General features: G+C 41.1%; 1 protein-coding gene across 1 annotated transcript in view; it reads right to left on the bottom strand.

The window, feature by feature from the left end:
- Positions 1–223: 223 nt before the first annotated feature.
- LOC110533716 (protein POF1B) overlaps positions 224–21,519 on the bottom strand; it is a 52,470-nt gene continuing 31,174 nt past the window's right edge. Inside the window, exons 3-14 of the mRNA XM_021618184.2 lie at positions 13,710–13,726; positions 13,083–13,424; positions 8,696–8,729; positions 8,478–8,558; positions 4,600–4,692; positions 4,376–4,489; positions 4,027–4,179; positions 3,712–3,831; positions 3,427–3,555; positions 2,791–2,864; positions 2,489–2,606; positions 224–1,334 (exon numbers count right to left, since the gene is read on the bottom strand). Of these exons, the coding sequence (XP_021473859.2) occupies positions 1,314–1,334; positions 2,489–2,606; positions 2,791–2,864; positions 3,427–3,555; positions 3,712–3,831; positions 4,027–4,179; positions 4,376–4,489; positions 4,600–4,692; positions 8,478–8,558; positions 8,696–8,729; positions 13,083–13,424; positions 13,710–13,726 (1,296 nt within the window). The 3' untranslated portion in view covers positions 224–1,313. The remainder of the gene's footprint in view (positions 1,335–2,488; positions 2,607–2,790; positions 2,865–3,426; positions 3,556–3,711; positions 3,832–4,026; positions 4,180–4,375; positions 4,490–4,599; positions 4,693–8,477; positions 8,559–8,695; positions 8,730–13,082; positions 13,425–13,709; positions 13,727–21,519) is intronic.

Raw genomic sequence — 21,519 nt, 5'->3', positions numbered from 1 at the left:
CATAACGACCGTTCCACAGGTGCATATTCATTAATTGTTTATGGTTCATTGAACAAGCATTGGAAACAGTGTTTAAACCCTTTACAATGAAGATCTGTGAAGTTATTATAATTTTTACGAATTATCTTTGAAAGACAGGGTCCTGAAAAATGGACGTTTCTTTTTTTTGCTGAGTTTATGTTTTCTTATTAAATAATAGTTACATAAAATGGAAAACGTTTTCGTCATTTGAAAGTGTTTTTATATGGTTTCAAAGTCAAGGGACAGCATTTACCACCGCAATTAAATAATGACCCTTCAGCAGATAACAATCAAAAGGAAAAACATGCTACTTCATACATTGTTAATTTTACTTTTAAAATGTTCAGTTCATCCACCATTTTATATCATCCATAGAACCATGCCCCCAGGCCATGTCCAACCCAGTCACTTATATTCTAATACACCCCACTCCAACCCCCCTCCCCAACCCCAAGCGCAGCGCTCCATTCAATAACAACAACAAAACATACCCATGCACCTCTTAAGGTATAAACATGAAACACAATGCAGCTGAAACATAACACAACTATGTACCTTGCCACAAAAGAAAAGCAAAAGACCAGAACAGAGGCAGAACAAAGCACATTTTACCATACAGTCTCTTTAATTAGCGCATAATTAAAGCATATTTAGCTTCCTTATTTATATGCATAGTAACCATACTATCACCATAGCACATTTAGAGGAGATGTCCTAAAGACTAGCAGGGTAGTGGTGGCTCCATGGAGGACAGACACACTAGTGAGCTGCATACTAATAAGCCCCAGCCCCCTCTTTGCTGTCCACTCTCAGCCCTCCTGGCTGTAGCATAAGCATTTGACATTTTAGTCATTTAGCAGACGCTCTTATCCAGAGTGACTTACTGGAGAAATTAGGGTTAAGTGTCTTACTCAAGGGCACAGACAGAGTTTTCACCTAGTTGGCTCAGGGATTTCGAACCAGAAACCTTTTCGGTTACCGGCCTAACACTCTTAACCGCTAAGCTTCTACTATAACATATTTGGTTGTTGAGTATTTGATGCCCCCCATCCCAGCCAAAGTGAAGCCTCCTGTCCAAGCAAACCCCATTTGGTCAAAACCACCCATCCCATATATAGGGGTGCTGAACCCCTGCCACCACCACCCTGGGAGCCCCGAGGACGAGGGACGGGGAGAGGGAAGCATGCTGGGGGGGGGGGGGGGTCAAGGTCTTCTTGTTGTTCATTCCTGTGCAGAGCAGAGATAAGCAGTGTCTTTAAGGAGTTGTAATTTGTCCGAGAGAAGCAGTGTCTTTAAGGGGTTGTAATGATTTCCTGTTTCGAGATGAACAGAACATGGATACGGTCGTTAGGGCGCGAAGGGTTAATCCATCAGCTGTAATTACAAAAGATTTGTTTCTTGCTGTTTACCACTCACTGTTATCTGCCATACTACTCTTTCATTCAGCATTGGAAAGACAACAAGCTCTTCTGATCTCTTCTAGTCCTATGATTGACTTGATGTCATAAGAGTGCTGAGACTGACAGTGGATCAACTAGGGCTGCACGATATGGGCAAAAAATACAAATCTAAAAAGCATCGTTCTTGTTTGGAACACTATTTTGACTGCATCTGACGTAAAGGAACAGCATACAAATGTATTGGGAATCTAACAGTGAGGAGGAAATGCTCTGCTGAGTGACAGGTGCATGGTGTGTGTGGGAAGGCCACAAAAGGAGAGAGACAGAGTAAACTATAAAAACAGACGTTACACCCAGTTAAGAAGTGTTTCAAAATGTTGCATGCCATATGGATCTCTTGCGATATGGATATTGCACATGTCAATATTGTGATCTCTGTGAATTTGCTTAATTGTGCAGCCCTACTCAAATCCCTGGAAACGTCTGTGCTGTCACCCTAAATCTATTCCAAACTTTCTCACAACCCCATGCATGACTCTCACAAACAACAAGGGTGCCTGTCCAATTAAGCATCCACAACCCCAATATGGAATTTAGTAGAGTCGGGAGAAAATGAATTAATTTTATTACTAACAGAAAAAGGCAGAATTTAACATGCTCTCTCCATGCCATCAGGTCCTGGTCCTGAGCCAACTTCCATCCATCATCCTCTCATCACAGGCTCTCCTCACACGACGGACCCTTGCCCAGCTTCTGACAGGGCCAAATAGTAACAGCCCAGTGAGGGTCCCAAGCTCTCCCTCCTGGGGCCCCATGGCAGTACACACATGGTTAATGCTATTTGGCCATGCCAGAATAGACAGATGAATAGCCCTTCCTAATCACTAATCATCATTTCCTTTTTAACCACTAACCCTAACCTTAATCGTTACCCTAATGTTACCCCTCACTTCAAACTCTAAACTGAGAACAATAGCTGATGTACTTACTCATCAGTATAGCTATACAGTAGTTTGTCCTTTCTAGCATGGCCATCAAGTTTCTACTTCCTCCCTGCTCTACTCTACCTGTTTGATCATCTCCCCCGTCCGGCTCTCGATTACGATGGTCTTGGTATCCTTGATGGGCGATGTGGAATTGTAGTCATCAGTTAGCAGGCCCAGGAGGGGGTACTGGTTCCTGTACCTACACATCAGATATACACAGTAAGGACCGCATACTAGTTGGTTAAGTACCTACTGTTCACCAGTACAAAATCCTGTTTTGGGAAATACCACACTAGGCATCCCAAATTACATTCACCCATTTTAGAGGAGCTACTGCCCCAAATATTCCCCATAAAATAGGCTCATAGTATTGTTGGGCTGACCTTTTGGTGATAGTGGTCGTGGTGACGTTCTTGGAGCTGTCTCTCTTCTTCTCCTGCTGCAACCGCCAGATGTCCTGGAGGTTAAAGATCAGAGATGGGAGGTCAAAGGTGAATAGGGAGGGAGGAGGAGGAATGAGGTCTGTGCCGTAATATAGGTGTTAATGATGGAGCTAAAGGTGCACAACGTGCCAGGTAAATACATTCCTGAGGTGACATTAAAGGATCCTTTGGAGCCAAATTAACACAACAACTGTGAGATAATATAGTCAGACTGGCCTAAACAAAACCAATCACTTAATTATGGAAACAAGTTAGGCAACAAACCCAATAAGCGGGGTAAGAACAAACCCGAGAAGCAGGGTGAGGACAGACCCTAGAAGCAGGGTGAGGACAGACCCTAGAATCAGGGTGAGGACAGACCCTAGAAGCAGGGTGAGAAAAGACCCTAGAAGCAGGGTGAGAAAAGACCCAAGAAGCAGGGTGAGGACAGACCCTAGAAGCAGGCTGTTTTTCTAATCCAACACTGTTAGCTTAGTTTGGTTCTAGATTTGTCCAATTACAGGAGTAGACATTTCCTAGATCTGTATGTATCTAAGGGGCCGGGCTGACCAGTGACCAGTAGCTATGACCCCTGACCTCTTCCTGATGTTTGATGACGACCTCCCGCTGCTCCAGCGTTGTCAGCAGCTGTGTGATGCGGAGATGCAGGCTCTTGTCACCTGACCTCTCTGTGGTGTACTCTGTGGTGATCCGCGTCAGCTGGGACTGGACATACCGACAGATAGTCAGAGACACTCACAGTCAGTATAACCACTAGCTACCCATATTTCTTCTCGCAAGCACAGTCAGTACTGCTACAGTACTTCCAACAGAGCAGGAAGGCCCCATCCCTGTATCCATGCATCCCTGTAGGCTTCTTACCCTGAGGCTCTGCAGTTCCTTGTCCTTCTCCTGGCGCAGGGCAGCTAGCTGCTCTGAGTACTGACGTGACAGCTCCTCTGTATTCATCTGAATGGTGCTACTGCTGCACTGGCCAGCCAACTGGATGAAGATGGATACAGAGGGAGACACAAGTTAGTTAACAAGTTCGATCTATGAGAATAATTCTATAGTCGGATACTACAGTCATCATGAGTAAAAGGAATTTCTAACATGAGTAAAAGGAATTGCTAAGAGCTTATTCTCTGAAGTGAGATGGGTTAGAGCCAGAGATGGAGGAGGGTAGAGTTAGAGTACCTTCTGTTTGAGCATCTCATTTTCCTTCTCCAGGGCTCGGTAGCTGCCCTCCAGTTCTTTGATGCGGAAGTCCCTGTTTGAGTCTGTAGTGCGGCTGCTCAGGAGCTGAGTCTCCAGGGTCCGCTGGCTGGAGCTGGTCTCCTTCAGAGATATCTAGATGGATGGATGGATGGATAGAGTTACCCACACACAGTCATACACCCATTGCACTAACATACAGGGCAGAGATACTCTCTTTCAAAAACACCTACAGAAGAGGTGTACACACAGGCAAACACACACAAGCGACACACAGTGGAAGAAACACACATACACACACTCTCACAAATTCTCACACACACACACCTACCTGTAGCTGTCTGTTGTTCTCTCGTATGGCCTCTAGGAGGCGGTCATACTGCTCAGCCTGGTCAGCCTTGAAGCTCAGGTCTCTCTCCAGGGACTCCTTCTCGCTCTCCAGACGCTGGGAGAACAGAGACAGAGGCAGTAAGACTGTAAGACGGCCTGCCTGCATGTACATCTCAATGAGACAGTTAAGAGCATAAGAGGGTCCTACAGTGACCCAGATCTTACCCTCAGATCCTCTGACATGTGGATCAGCTCCTCCCTCAGGCTGCTGAAGGTGGTCAGAAGGAGACGCATGGTCTTGTCTGCTGTCATACGGGTCTGAGAGGGTGGGAGCGAGGGAGTGAGGGAGAGAGAGCGAGAGACATGAAAAATAAAGGAGAGATATTGATGAAAGAGAGGTTAGGTGAGATTTAATGAGCCAGTTTCAGGCATAGTGGAGCAACCAGAGGAATATATTTTCCATAGGCGGATTGTCCGTCGAAATGAACAAAAAATTATATAAATATTATATATATTTTAATATAATGGACACGACTTTTAGCCCAGCTTGGTAGGGGGACACGACTATTTTTCATAGCAATCTATAGTATTTGGCTGACCAGTGTGCAACGGCCGACCCCCCTACCAAGCTGGGATGACCCGGTGACGCAAATTCACAAGTCAAACGCACATCATCAGAGAGTGAGACCCACCCTGAATCTGTCAGTCACTCAGTCAAAACTGAAAAACGGAAAGGTGGTGCCAAAAAAGGGCTCGAGGCCGACGCATTTTCTAAAAGTTGTGGTTCTGTTGGTCCAAGTGTTGTGTCTGTGAGAAATTACAGATCAGCTGCAGTGGTGCAGGCAAGGAAGGAACCAAACAGAGAAATACACACTCCTGCACACCGACACAGATCATGATGCCTACTGCTGCCAGTTAGACTTCATATTTTGGCTGTATATTGTACTATGAAATATATTTAATATTGACTAAAGTAGGCTTATTAGGGAAGGGAGATTTTGGGCAGCATTTAGACACTTGTCTATTTGCAATACACCTGAACAAGTTGTTAGATTGGCTTTTATAACACATAGCGAAGGCAATAGGTATCTAATCAAATAAAATCAAATTTTATTTGTCACATACACATGGTTAGCAGATGTTAATGCGAGTGTAGCGAAATGCTTGTGCTTCTAGTTCCGACAATGCAGTAATAACCAACAAGTAATCTAACTAACAATTCCAAAACTACTGTCTTATACACAGTGTAAGGGTATAAAGAATATGTACATAAGGATATATGAATGAGTGATGGTACAGAGCAGCATAGGCAGGATACAGTAGATGGTATCGAGTACAGTATATACATGAGGTGAGTATGTAAACAAAGTGGCATAGTTAAAGTGGCTAGTGATACATGTATTACATAAGGATGCAGTCGATGATAGAGTACAGTATATACGTATGCATATGAGATGAATAATGTAGGGTAAGTAACATTATATAAGGTAGCATTGTTTAAAGTGGCTAGTGATATATCTACTAGACATGTACTCTGCATATACCTCTTTTAACTAAACACAAGCCAAATGAAGGTACATTTGGGGACTGTGTATTTTAATTGCTTTATCAAAGATTTTTCACTTCTGAATCTCAGTCTCTTCAGCCCAGCGAGTGAGTTATTGAGCTGTAGTAACAAGTGACTAACAAGTGTCAGATAACATTACATAGCCACCGCACTTAAGGCTGGAAAGTCCCGCCAATCTCTAGCATATTTAATTTGTTGAAAGGCCAGTCACTTCTTGGCAGAAAAATACGCATATGCACGCAGCACTGTCAAATGAAGCACAATGCTGGAAATCAATCTGCATCCATATACACTATTCCCAGCATCATTCTTGACAAACATAGAATGTCATATATTGAATTCAATAGAAGAAAACAGAGAGGGAGAGAGAGAGACTGCCAGTTCCTTAATATAGTCATTGGCTGTATTATACAGACAAAACATTAAGGAAGTGGCAGTCTTTATCTCTACTTCTCTCTCTCTGTTGTCTTCTATTGAATTATATGTAGCCTAATATCTAAAGGGGGGGGGGGGGGGGGGGCGCACTTGACATGCACTAATTTGAAATATGTATACTGACCAAAAATATTTACGCAACATTCAACAAACAGATTTGACTGAGTAACAGTTCATATAAGGACATCAGTCAATTGAAAAACATGAATTAGGCCCTACTCTATGGATTTCACATGACATGACAGGGGTGCAGCCTGGGTGGGCCTGAGATGGCATAGACCCACCCACTTGGCTGCCAGGCTGACCCAGTGGGGAGCCAGGCCCAGCCAATCAGAATGAGTTTTTCCCCCACAAAAGGTCTTTATTACAAACAGAAATACTCCTTAGCATACTCCTTGTTAAGTATAGTTATGCTTTTATAATGCATAATATAAGCCAATGATCATCTATAAGGCATTTATTCCGTGATTTTCTTCGTTCTATAATATATGTGTTTATTCATTCACAACTAGAATGGGTAACACTTTATTTGAAGGGTCAGTAATAAGTCATTTGTAAGGCATTTATAAATTCTGTGTTCACCCTTTTTTATCATCACTCCCACATTAATAATCTATTTACTAATCATGATGAAGTATTTTTGCAGATCCTAATCTAAAGTGAGGGCTATTTATAAATATTATGAGTGACCAGTGTAATACGAGGTGTTGTAGTAGCTGACAGGCCCACTGGTTTGTGTCAAGTACTGTTGGGTTTTTCACACTCAACAGGTTTCCGTGTGTATCAAGAATGGTCCACCACCCAAAGGACATTCATGCCCTGATGAATTGAGGCTGTTGTGAGGGCAAAAGGGAATATTAGGAAGGTGTTTCCTAATGTTTCATATACTCAGTGTATATATATGTATATATATGTGTAAATAACTAGCGTACTAACATTTACAAATGTGGGCGTAATGATCAATAAATGGTGCGCAAAAGGTTTAGAAATACCTTATAATGCCTTATAAATGGTTTATTATGGACCCTTAAAATAATGTGTTACCCTGGGGTGTTGCTGGGCCCAGCACAGGCAGTGTGGTCCCCTGGTCTTCGGGTCCCAGTGATGCTAGTCTTATAAGCACAGACATCTCAGCTGCTGCTGCAGCAGTCAAGTGTAGTGGTTGTAGGGAGAAAACAGTGGATGTAGGGAGAAAACAGTGGATGTAGGGAGAAAACAGTGGATGTAGGGAGAAAACAGTGGTTGTAGGGAGAAAACAGTGGATGTAGGGAGAAAACAGTGGATGTAGGGAGAAAACAGTGGTTGTAGGGAGAAAACAGTGGATGTAGGGAGAAAACAGTGGATGTAGGGAGAAAATAGTGGTTGTAGGGAGAAAACAGTGGTTGTAGGGAGAAAACAGTGGATGCAGGGAGAGAACAGTGGATGTAGGGAGAAAACAGTGGTTGTAGGGAGAAAACAGTGGTTGTAGGGAGAAAACAGTGGATGTAGGGAGAAGACGGTGGTTGTAGGGAGAAAACAGTGGATGTAGGGAGAAAACAGTGGATGTAGGGAGAAAACAGTGGATGTAGGGAGAAAACAGTGGATGTAGGGAGAAGACGGTGGTTGTAGGGAGAAAACAGAAAGAGACACACAAACTGACACGTGTACTGCCAGTTTATTGATATTTTGCCTCTATATTATATATGTAAGAGTAATTAACCTTTAGGATTGGGGGGACATGTATTGCAATGTAAGTAGTTAGCCTTTCATAAGGTATTATGAGCCAATGGTCATCTATTAGGCATTTATTCAGTAATCTTTCTTCCTTCTGCAGAGAGACAGCACAACAGGCAACAGAGGCACAGTTAAAGTGGTGAGTTGTATCTCCAGTGGTGATTTACATGTTATATTTGTCTTAAACATGAGCTGGTTAAAAAGGAGGAGGACCATGTTTCAAGGGTCACTGATACAGTAAATGGTGAGAAACGCTGTACTATAGTTGCCTATGTTATGTGTCAGTAGCATTACTGCCTGTGTGTGTAAGTAGCAGGTGCGGTGATGTGGGCTGGTGTGGCTGAAATGCCAGGGCTGAATTTTTGTCCCAGTCCGACCTTGGTGTTACCTGCAGCAGGTAGCGGAGCTGCTGTTTGGTCAGCTCAGATGCTCCTTTGGGGATCAGGGCCTCAATGTCCTCTCTCTTTACCTGCATACACACAAATGATTACTTTCATGTCATACTTTCACTTCCAGCATATATAAATAGCTACTGTACAGCAATTTAAACAATACAAGACTAATATGATGTTATGTAAAACCCTCGGTCGCTCCTCCCTGCTGTACCTTGTAGTCATTACTGGGATCTAAGAGGTGTTTCCTGGGAAAGAGATGGAAAGGTAAACACATTACAGGGCATGACAAACACACAATTAGACTAAATAAACCATCTTTGTCTCCAGTCTACACATGTTATGATGGAGTTAGCAGCAGAAGGACACAGAGGGATGTGTTTGCTCAGTGAATCACAGGTAGTATGAGTAAACAGAGAGTCTAGAGAAATTAGAGAAGTCAGGTCTGACTGACGGTTGTAATGTCTAGTGACTAATTACAGGATTTACGGCGATGGATGACACTCTGCAGGTGTATTTAGGACGTGTATTTAACCTGTGAGTTTATATTACTGAGTTTTACATGAAATTCCTGTGAATTTTACATTATTACATTATATATATATATATATATATAAATACAGTGCCTTCAGAAAGTATTCATACCCCTTGACATATTCCACATTTTGTTGTGTTACACGCAAGACATTTCAGCTTTTCTTTTTTATTTCATTTGTAAAAAATTCTAAAAACATAATTGCACATTCACATTATGGGGTATTGTGTGACAAATCATCTCAATTGAATCCGTTTTAAATTCAGGCTGTAACACAACATGTGGAAAAAGTGAAGGGGTGTGAATACTTTCTGAAGGCACTGTATATATTATATTCAGCTATAGAGCCTCTCAGTTAGAATATTAGCCCACAGCCTGCCTCACACCTTGACGGTATTTTATGGCCCAACCTGGCAAGTTAAGAGAGGTAGAGGGACTGTGCCAAAGTGTGCCAGAATGGCACTTGATCCAGACAGAGACAGCCAGGTATGCATTAATGAATCAATTATACTATCATACAATCAATTTGACTGTGTTTTTACCAATCTAACTACATAACAACATAATAGTAATCATTTATTTTAATGGTAAATCTCTATTGATAAACTGGGTAAATCAAGATGTAAGCTAGGCCTATTCTCAATACAGTTGAATGCATATTCAATAGGAGTGTGTGCATCTACAGTATTGAGTTATTGAGATGGTTTTGGCTGGTTTCATTGGGCTACAGATGATTAACAATCTGTTTCCTTTCCATTTGGAACTTATTTTATTGTGCTGATCAACAACATTTGTATAGAAAAAGCAATCGGTTATTTGATAAAAGTGCGCCCTGTCTCTAAGACCTAATGACGTCATTCACACACACAGTGAGAGAGAGGAGAGACGTGACTGAGGCGAAGGAGACTAAGTTAATTAATAAAGTTCTTGGCAATGACTGTATGATTTTTGGTGACAGCTTTGAAATCCTCATATTTTGTGTTATGGTTCTAGGGTAGTGAATTGATGTTAGTACTAGGGTAGTAAATTGATGTTAGCTTCAGCTGTAAACTAGTAAGGAAAGTTAGCTTACAAAACTGGAAGCTACCGGTATCTTCTTGTCTAGACATTGTTTTGCGAACAGCAATGAACAGTTGCAACATTTCTACATGCCGTGTTGCGTTATTCAAGCGTGTTAGCTTCTGTGCAGCGTGAGTGGGGAGCTAACATGATGCAGCCTAGCTACAGATTGTACCGGAAATAATGTGATATAACCTAAGATTTTTGGTGTCCATTACTGGGCGTTACAGGAAGGACCCATACAAACTGCCGCCATAGATCATTCAACTAACCTGTTCTTGGCTATACTTCTTTGTTATCAATTCAGTGAAAAAAGTATTTCAGAAATGTCAGTTTCCAGTTGCAGGTGTTTTTTTTGCCAATGGGCAGAGTGAAAAATGGGGAGTTTTATCTCTAATCTCATGCTATTTCACACATTTTGCCATGAGGTTGAAAGAAAATATTGATGTTTTAGAGGTCAGGGATTCTTGAAAGACCGGACAATCTCAAAAAAAAATCCACAAATATTTGTCCTAATATTAACAAAATTTGAAATATATATTTTGATAGACCAAAGTATCAGATATCACACCATGTTAAGGAACAACCTCGTTTTTTTCATAAATCATTTTTACAATTATTGTAATTATTATAATTATTGTCAATTATTTAAACAAGTGTTTGAAGTCCATGATTGACCTATTAAGGATCGGACCCTTTTTTCAATTTCTTCCCAAAATGACATACCCAAATCTAACTGCCTGTAGCTCAGGACCTGAATGCATATTCTTGATACCATTTGAAAGAAAAACTTAGTTAAATGTACACTGAACAAAAATTTCAACGCAACATGCAACAATTTCAAAGATTTTCCTGAGTTACAGTTCATATCAGAAAATCAGTCAATTGAAATAATTCAATAGGCCCTAATCTATGGATTTCACATGACTGGGAATACAGATATGCATCTGTTGATCACAGAAAACCAGTCAGTATCTGCTGTGACCATAATTTGCCATCGTCCAGCACGGCACATCTCCTTTGTATAGAGTTGATCAGGCTCTTGATTGTAGCCTGTGGAATGTTGTCCCACCCCTCTACAATGGCTGTGTGAAGTTGCTGGATATTGGTGGGAACTGGATCATGCTGTCGTACAGTACACATCGATCCATAGCATTCCCAAACATGCTCAATGGGTGACATGTCTGGTGAGTATGAGAACTGTGTACGGATCCTTGCGACATGGGGCCATGCAGTATCATGCTGAAACATGTGGTGATAAGTGTGGATGAATGGCATGACAATTGGCCTCAGGATCTCATCACGGTATCTCTGACCATTCAAATTGCCATTGATAAAATCCAATGGTGCTTGTTGTCTGTAGCTTATGCCTGCCCATACCATAACCCCACCGCCACCATAGGGCACAACGTTGACATCAGCCAACCGCTCGCCCACACGACACCATCTATCTGCCCGGTACAGTTGAAACCGGGGTTCATCAAAGAAGAGCACACATCTCCAAAATGCCATTGGCTGTGAACGGTGAGCATTTGCCCACTGAAGTCGCTTACAACACCGAACTGCAGTCAAGTCAAAACCCTGGTAAGGATAACGAGCACACAGATTAGCTTCCCTGGGATGGTTTCGGGCAGTTTGTGCAGAAATTCTTTGGTTGTGCAAACCCACAGTTTCATCAGCTGTCTGGGTGGCTGGTCTCAGACAATCGCAGGTGAAGAATCTGGATGGGGAGGTCCTGGGCTGGCGCGGTTACAGGTCTGCGGTTGTGAGACCAGTTGGACACACTGGCAAATTCTCTATAACGACATTGCTTATGGTAGAGAAATGAACATTAAATTCTCTGGCATCAGCTCTGGTGGACATTCTTGCAGTCAGCATGCCAATTGCACGCTCCCTAAAAACTTGAGACATCTGTGGCATTGTGTTGTGCACACAGGTACATATTGTCCCCAGCACAAGGTGTACCTGTGTAGTGATCATGCTCTTTTAATCAGCTTCTTGATATGCCAAACCTGTCAGGTGGACGGATTATTTTGGCAAAGGAGAAATGCTCACTAACAGGGATATAAACAAATTTGTGCACAAAATTAGAGAGAAATAAGCTTTTAGTGCGTGTGGAAAATTTCTGGTATATTTTATTTCACCTCATGAAACCAGCACTTTTCTACATGTAATGAGGACATGAATAAGGGGTCCTTATGGTATAGCTCACCCTGCTCATTCCAAGTCAATCTGAGTTGACCAAATCTCTGGACACATCTTTTAGGAATCACAGTTTTGAGAGAAATATTATTTCAATTCACAGAGGGGTATTGCAAGAAACTACATAAGTTCATGTTTCAGTTAATATCCATTATTGCATTAAAAAAAAAATGTAAACACTTTTTTAGAGTTTGAAATTTGTTCCGGACAAGGGCATTTCCAGGCATAGAGCCAAAATGGAAATGTATAATATTTAAATTATTTAGAAAATTCTAAAAACAAATATTTTCCATATAAAATTCCCATAAATGTACATTTGAAACTAAAATAATGCAACAAAATTCAAAAAAAAAAAAAAGTTCCCCTGCAGGACAAAGATTGTCCTGACTTTTAAGATTCCCTGAGCTAATTTCCTGCTATTCAAAAATTAATAATCCATGAGGCTGAGAGAAAATGTTGCAATTTTAAAGCACATTTCCTGTAATATATATATATATATATATATATATATATATATATATATATATTATTGCTTAGGACTTCTTCATATACTATCTGGGGGGGCCAACCTCTGGGGGGCCCCCAAAGCTCATGGGCCCTCGGGCCTTGCGAGGGCTGAGGGGGTGTGTGCCACGCCACTGTATTTCATACTGTAGCCTAGTCTGGACAGTTCAGTAGGATCTAGATTTGCCCTCTCCCTTGGGTTTCTGTCTTGTTTCTTTCTTATTGATTCTGTTACGTTTTGTGCTGGGGGGAAAAGCTATATATATAAATATGGCTATATGTTGAGAAAATCAAAACACACCTTCCACGTATCTTGGCCACGTGTTCTGAGATGCAGGTGTGGATGTCACAGTTCTTCCTGTAAACCTCCGCCAGCAGCTCTCCGAAGAAACGTGTGTCCATCTTCACCACGGGCACTACCTCCCTCACCTCACTCTTTATCCCCACCTGAGACACGCTCTCTATCACCCTCTTCACCACATTCTCCTTAACGATGTTCACCATCTCCTCCTCCTGGGGAAAAAGAGAGGGAACGAGTTGAATCTTAGACATCAATCTGTCACAAGCAAAAGAGAGAGACATACCCACCATCATCATGGCATGAAAGAGCAATATGGCATCTATACTACTTGAATTAATCACCCTACAGTGGGTTTACTATAATACAAGACATGCAACTGTTCTAGGTCATGTCTATCATATATGGCTGTCAACAGTAATGGTTGCCAGGATGTAGGAATGGGTAAAATGACTGACAATGACTCTGGCTCTATATTGCTCTTGAACAATCAGACGGAGACCAATAAATCTTGTCAGATCCATGGCCTCCAGGACCAGGATTGATTATTTGTTACAATTTTAAGATGTTCTGTTGTTTTTCAGCAGTATTTCAAAATTGTGACAGGTTGGCAGTTCTCAGAATTGATACAGGTTCCAGATGTTTTGCTGGCGGAGGGGGAAAGAGAATTTGTTGGGAAGTTGTCTCAACTCAAATCAACTCAAATTGTATTTGTCACATGAATACAACAGTGAAATGCTTACTTACAAGTTCTTAACAGTGAAATGCTTACTTTCAAGCCCTTGACCAACAATGCAGTTTTAAGAAGAATAAAAAAAGAATAGAAATATAACAAATAATTAAGGAGCAACAATAAAATAACAGTAGCGAGGCTACATACAGGGGGTACGGTACAGAGTCAATGTGCTGGTGCACTGGTAATTGAGATAAGATGTACATGTAGGTAAAGTGACTATGCATGGATAATAAACAGAGAGTAGCAGCAGCGTAAAAATGAGGGGGGGACAATGCAAATAGTCAGGATAGCCATTTGATCAACTGTTCAAGAATCTTTTGGCTTGGGGTAGAAGCTGTTAAGAAGCCTTTTTGACCAAGACTTGGCACTTCGGTACCACTTGCCGTGCGGTAGCAGAGAGAACAGTCTATAACTAGGGTGGCTGGAGTCCTTGGCAATCTTTTGGGCCATCCTCTGACACCACCTGGTAGAGGTCCTGGATGTCAGGAAGCTTGGCCCCAGTGATGTACTGAGTCGTACGCACTACCCTGTGTAGTACCTTACGGTCGGAGGCAGAGCAGTTGCCAGGATGCTCTCGATGGTGCAGCTGTAGAACCTTTTGAGGATCTGAGGACCCATGCCAAATCTTTTCAGTCTCCTGAGGGGGAATTAGGCGTTGTCGTGCCCTCTTCACGACACCAAGGATCTTGATGCTCTCAATCTGCTGCACTACAGCCCAGTCGATGAGAAAGGGGGCGTGCTCAGTCCTCCTTTTTCTGTAGTCCACAATCATCTCCTTTGTCTTGATCACTTTGAGGGAGAGGTTGTTATCCAGGCACCACACACCACACTCACCAATAACTTATGTTTTTATTATCTAATTGCTAAAACTACACCTGTAGCTAGTTGGTTTGAATTGGTTCAAAGGGTATTTTGCCACTGAAGATTTCATCTATCCTGAATAGCTTTCACAAAGTCAACAGACCAACCATGTGGCCTTGACTTTCTGCACATGGCCATGTCGTGTCTACATTCCAAGTCATAAAGTTAACCAACCCTTGTGTAACCCTTATGCAATATTAAGACAAGCAACTCTTGTGCGTGTTTTTCACATGGATTGTTCCTTGTCGCTCTAGAAACACCTAGAAACACCACTCATATGCATTGCTTACCAAAGCATGGAGGGGGTTTGGGGGAGTTGTATTATCAAACCAATGCCAAGTCACTCTGACTATAGTCTCTATGGTTTCCTAACAACAATAAAATATGTATGGCTCAAAACACTACAGCCTAAATATTAAGAGGTAGACAGAGAGAGAGTGATAGTGTCCCTGTCGGATCTATCAAAGTGGAAGAGCAACACAACAGCCAATCAGGCCAGAGTCCTGCAAATGCCCTCTGACACCATTAAATCATGGATGGAGCATCTTCCTCTTGACAACCATATCTCATGTCAGGGACATGACGCTGCATTTTTTGGGGATCAACGATCAATACCTTGAGTCTGCCCCCCGTCTCAACCCAAAAACTGAACACGTGTACTAAAGACATTTGTACAGATGTTGGTGTTTAACATGTTTTTCGATATTGCTTTTTTCTCTTATTCACAAGTTATGTTGCTGGGTATTTAGAATGTTATTTTATCATTCACATGTTGAGGTGGTGGATAATTTACTGCTTTGCCTTTGTCATGTTTGTTGTATTGTATCTCTTATTTCCCCTTAGCACAACATTCCTAAAGCACCTTTTGTTTGGCACAATGGTCTTCTTATTTGCTTTGTGTTTATTTTTTATATTTTTTTACATGTGTTTATTTTTTATATTTTTTTACATGTGTTTATTTTTTATATTTTTTTACGTGTTTATTTTTTATATTTTTTTACATGTGTTTATTTTTTTATATTTTTTTACATGTGTTTATTTTTTATATTTTTTTACATGTGTTTATTTTTTATATTTTTTTACATGTGTTTATTTTTTATATTTTTTTACATGTGTTTATTTTTTATATTTTTTTACATGTGTTTATTTTTTATATTTTTTTACATGTGTTTATTTTTTTATATTTTTTCGATATTTTTTATTTATTTTGTGTTTTACACTGCACAATTTTCCTCTGTTAATATATTTTTCATTTAAATAAATACATTTCTAGCAAAAGGTCTGCAAATGTCGTTGTCTGGTTATTCATAATTGTGTCAGAAAATGTCTGTACTCTGAAACAGTCACTCAGTAAGCTTGTAGTGGTTTGTAAACTTAGCAAAAAAAGAAATGTCCTCTCACTGTCAACTGCGTTTATTTTCAGCAAACTTAACATGTGTAAATACTTGTATGAACATAACAAGATTCAACAACTGAGACATGAACTGAACAAGTTCCACAGACATGTGACAAATAATGTGTCCCTGAACAAAGGGGGGGGGGGGGGGGGAATTATGCACAGAACGAGCAGTTTGGCTGGTGGCATTGTCATGCTGGAGGGTCATGTCAGGATGATCCTGCAGGAAGGGTACCACATGAGGGGGGAGGATGTCGTCTCTGTAATGCACAGCGTTGAGATTGCCTGCAATGACAACAAGCTCAGTCCAATGATGCTGTGACACACTGCCCCAGACCATGACGGACCCTCCACCTCCAAATCGATCCCGCTCCAGAGTGCAGGCCTCGGTGTAACGCGCTGTCTTAGGCGTCTCACAGTACAGACATTGCAATTTATTGCCCTGGCCACATCTGCAGTCCTCATGCCTCCTTGCAGCATGCCTAAGGCACGTTCACGCAGATGAGCAGGGACTCTAGGCATCGATGAGCAGGGACCCTGGGCATCTTTCTTTTGGTGTTTTTCAGAGTCAGTAGAAAGGTGACAATGCCACCAGCCAAACTGCTCGTTCATAACTGTGACCTTAATTGCCTACCATCTGGCAGCTGTTAATGTCTTAATGACTGTTCCACAGGTGCATGTTCATTAATTGTTTATGGTTCATTGAACAAACATGGGAAACAGTGTTTAAACCCTTTACAATGAAGATCTGTGAAGTTTATTTTGATTTTTACTAATTATCTTTGAAAGACAGGGTCCTGAAAAAGGGACGTTTCTTTTTTTGCTGAGTTTATATAGATAGGGTATGTTCTTATTGTCTACAGCTAGACAGCCATTCTCACCCATGTGCCATAGCAGGAAGGTCCTCATTGAAATGGTTTAAAGGCCACTTACACGTAACACAAGGTTGTACATGGCCATTTAGATGAGGGTAATGTCTTGGGGGGTCAAGCCTTAATGTTGGACAGTCATTCTGTTGTTACATGTTACAGAACCATGCTAAGCCCTGTAGTCTGTACTAGCCTTCACAAAATATATGACAAACAAAACCAACATGAGAATGAAGTGTCTGTCTTTATTGTGATTTAAAAAGTGTGAATAAGAAAAAAAGGCAAAACCCAAACAACAAAAATACCACGTATACAAAAACTGTGTAGCTCAAAACACAAGCTACTTTTGAAAGGGGATCCTACTATGACACAGTCATCACCCAGAGGAAGAAAACAAACAGTGCATTCGGAAAGTATTCAGACCCGTTGACTTTTTCCACATTTTGTAACGTTGTAGGCTTGTTCTAAAACTGATTAAATAAACAATGTTCCTCACCAATCTACACACAATATCCAATAATGACCAAGCAAAAACTGGGTTTTTGGAAATTATTGCAGGAATACCTTATTTACATAAGTATTCAGACCCTTTGATATGAGACTCGAAATTGAGCTCAGGTGCATCCTGTTCCAATTGATCATCCTTGAGAAGTTTTTCAACTTGATTGGAGTCCAGCTGTGGTAAATCAAATGATTGGACATGATTTGGAAAGGTCCATACCTGTCTATATAAGCTCCCACAGTTGATAGTGCATGTCAGAGCAAAAACCAAGCCATGAGGTCGAAGGAATTGTCTGTAGAGCACCAAGGCACAGATCTGAGGAAGGGTACCAAAAATGTATGCAGCTTTGAAGGTCCCCAGGAACACAGTAGCATCCATCATTCTTAAATGGAAGAAGTTTGGAACCACCAAGACTCTTCCTAGAGCCGGCCATCCGGCAAACCTGAGCAATTGGTGGAAAGGGGCCTTGGTTAGGGAGGTGACCAAGAACCCGATGGTCACTCTGACAGAGTTCCGATGTGGAGACGGGAGAACTTTCCAGAAGGAAAATCATCTCTGCAGCACTCCACCAATCAGGCCGTTATGGTAGAGAGGCCAGACGGAAGCCACTCCTCAGTAAAATGCACATGACAGCCCGCTTGGAGTTTGGCAAAAGGCACCTAAAGGACTTTCGGACCATAAGAAACAAGATTCTCTGGTCCGGTGAATGCCAAGCGTCACGTCAGGAGGAAACCTGGCACCATCACTACGGTGCAGCATGGTGGTGTCAGCATCATGCTAGGGGATGACTGGGGCGAAGGTTCACCTTCCAACAGGACAACGACCCCAAGCACACAGCCAAGACAGCACAGGAGTGGCTTGGGAATGTCCTTGAGTGGCTCTGCCAGAGCCTGGACTTGAACCCGATCTAACATCTCTGGAGAGACCTGGAAATAGCTGTGCAGTGACGCTCCCCATCCAACCTGACAGAGCTTGAGAGGATCTGCAGAGAAGAATGTGCAAAACGTCAAGGGTCTGAAAACTTTCAGAATGCACAGTACATGTATGTGCACAGGTTTTCCAAATCACACTGCAACATTTACTGAAGGGTGCCACGCTTGATAGCAGCATCCTTGAGGTGCGTTGGTAAAATTACTGGGGAAACCAGGCAACCTCTGTCCAGTGAAGTCCTCAAAGCATATTGTATGTTCGGTAACAGACAGTAGTAACATGACCTACAGCATGGTGAAGCAAGTCAACGTTTCCAGTATTTTTGGACCACTAAACAACTATTGATTTAGAACACTGGAGAGTTTCCGCAAGTCACAAAGAAAACAGGAGCTGCCTCCACTATTCCAGCACCATTTCAACTTCAACATTTCAACATCAAATCACCTCTGCTTAGTCTAAAACAGTGACAACTAAAAGATACCAAAAACAATTTAGTCCAATCAATGTAAGCTAAATATGATATGGCTTGCCATGGTTCTGATTTATGTGTGTGTGTGTGCGTGCAAGTAGAAAAACTTGTTGACTCAACCTACTGTGACGACCCTCCCACTCTGTCTGCCGTATTCTCTCTTTGTTCTTGTTTCCTTATTAGGATGCCGGTGGACGGAGTTGGGAGGGTCGTCAGCTACATGGGAAACACCTGGCCCCGGTGTGTCCCAGGATAAATACACCACTTCCCCATTCATGGGAGACTCTCTCCATGCAGACACCTTTCTAGATTTTGTTGTGTTTCTTGGTGGTTTTTTGGTTGTTTGCTTTGGCATCTTTCAACACCCTGCATTATCACATTCATGCATGCAAAACACTCACTTACACTACTGATTACACACACCATTGTATATTGTACTTAGATTACTTTATTTAATAAATATATGTTTTGTTACTCCTTATCTCCACGTTGTCTCCCTTTTGTTATGGTCTTTGAGCCGATTCGTGACACTACTTGTAGAGAAACGCCAATGCAAGTTTCCTCTCTTGAATGTTGACAAAATGGTCTATCACTCTGCCATACAGTTTACGCGTACATTATTATTCGCCTACCTCCTCATGCCTTTTGCACACAATGTATATAGACTCTATTTTTCTTTCTTTTTTTTCTACTGTGTGAATTTCTGGATTTTCTTTTCTCATTTTGTCTGTCATAGTTGAAGTGTACCTATGATGACAATTACAGGCCTCTCTCATCTTTTTAAGTGGGAGAACTTGCACAATTGGTGGCTGACTAAATACTTTTTTGCCCCACTGTATCTCTTAACAGCATCCATATTGGATTTCTATTTGCACGGCCGACAGACAAGTTCCTTACTTTTCCCCCTTCCACTTTTCTCTTCCGTTTTTGTGGTGATGCTGCAATTAGTTGGTTGTAATTTTGGGTAGAGCAGACATTTCCATATGTTTTTGTTAGATGCATGTATGACTTAACTCCACCAGTCTTATTTATGATATAATTTATGAAGAATATATATCTTTTTTTTTAAATAAAAATATTTATGTTTTTTTTAATAAATTTGAATATTTGAGTTTAACCACAATATTTGTTGCATTATTTGTTCTGTCTTTTCTGGTGGATTAAATAAAAAATTGCACCCAACTTTCTATGGCTTGTTTTAAAAATAGCGATATTTGGGAGATGATTTCCTTTTCAAATAAGTGAAAGTGAGAGGTTGTAATCTGAATAAAAGGAAACAGGTCATTCTTGAACATGGGGTGAAACATTCTTACAAATTTGCTAGAGAACCAGTTTGGATTTAAGTTTAACTTTTGTATGACTGAAGCCTTTAATGAGAGGTCTAATGCTTTAATATTTAATCATTTCTGCCCTCAGAATTCATATTTATTAAATAAATAGGCCCGTTTAATTCTGTCTGGCTTGCCCTTCCAAATAAATATATTTTTTCTCAAATAATTAAAAAAAACTGTTCGCAAGACCATAAGCAAATAGGTAAACTGGGATATGACTAATGAGTTAATCAGGGTGATTTTTCTACAACTATACCTGTCCATGTTAGCAGGATCTTGTCTATTTTGCTAACTTTCTATTAAAATGTATTGGAGTGAGATCATTTATTTATTTCGGGATATGTATACCGAGTATATCCACATCACCATCAGACCATTTTATTGGTACATGGTAATGTAAAAGTAAAAAAATGTTGTGATCCAATACGTAATATTGTACACTTGTCATAATTTGGTTGTAATCCAGAGAGGTTCGAAAATGTATCTAGATCCTTATTTAGCCTTGGATTGCTAATCCCTTGATATTATTGTTGGAAGTGATTTTATTAGCTAACATTTTGATGGCCATTATCAACATATATGCAGATAGAGGACAATCTTGTTTGACTCCTATTGAACTTTCTGAGAAGTCGCCATTATTTACTATTTTACACCTAGGGTTACCATACACGATTTTAACGCATTTTATAAGAGATTCTCCAAAATTGAAATGTTCCAGGCATTTAGATATATGAACTCCAGTCGTACATATCAAAAGCCTTTTCAAAGTCAGCTATGAAAAACACCACTGGTTTCCCAGATGTTTCATAGTGATTAGAGTGAATAATGTCCGACAATACACTTTTAATTCTATGCGTTATACATTTTGCTGGCCTTCTAGGCAGAGTTGCAAAGAAAAAGCCATATCTCAGACTGGCCAATAAAATATAAGATTAAGATGGGCAAAAGAACACAGACACTGGAGAGAGGAACTCTATGGTAGGGGTAGGGTTAGGTTTAGGGTTTGGGAAAATAGTAAGGTCAAACATTTTTACTTCCCAAAAAGTCCTGAAATGTTATGAAAATGTGCATGTGTGTAGGTTTGGTCTAACCGGGGATGTGTTTTTAGCCACTGCCTAGAAGGCCAGCATCCCGGAGTCGCCTTTTCACTGTTGACGTTGAGACTGGTGTTTTGCGGGTACTATTTAATGAAGCTGCCAGTTGAGGACTTGTGTGAGGTGTCTGTTTCTCAAACTAGACACTCTAATGTACTTGTCCTCTTGCTCAGTTGTGCAGCGGGGCCTCCCACTCCTCTTTCTATTCTGGTTAGAGTCAGTTTGCGCTGTTCTGTGAAGGGAGTAACACAC

Source organism: Oncorhynchus mykiss, chromosome 10 (genome assembly GCF_013265735.2).
Source record: "Oncorhynchus mykiss isolate Arlee chromosome 10, USDA_OmykA_1.1, whole genome shotgun sequence".
Taxonomy (NCBI): domain Eukaryota; kingdom Metazoa; phylum Chordata; class Actinopteri; order Salmoniformes; family Salmonidae; genus Oncorhynchus; species Oncorhynchus mykiss.
Note: the sequence above shows the minus strand (reverse complement) of the source record. Positions and strands in the feature narration are given on the sequence as shown.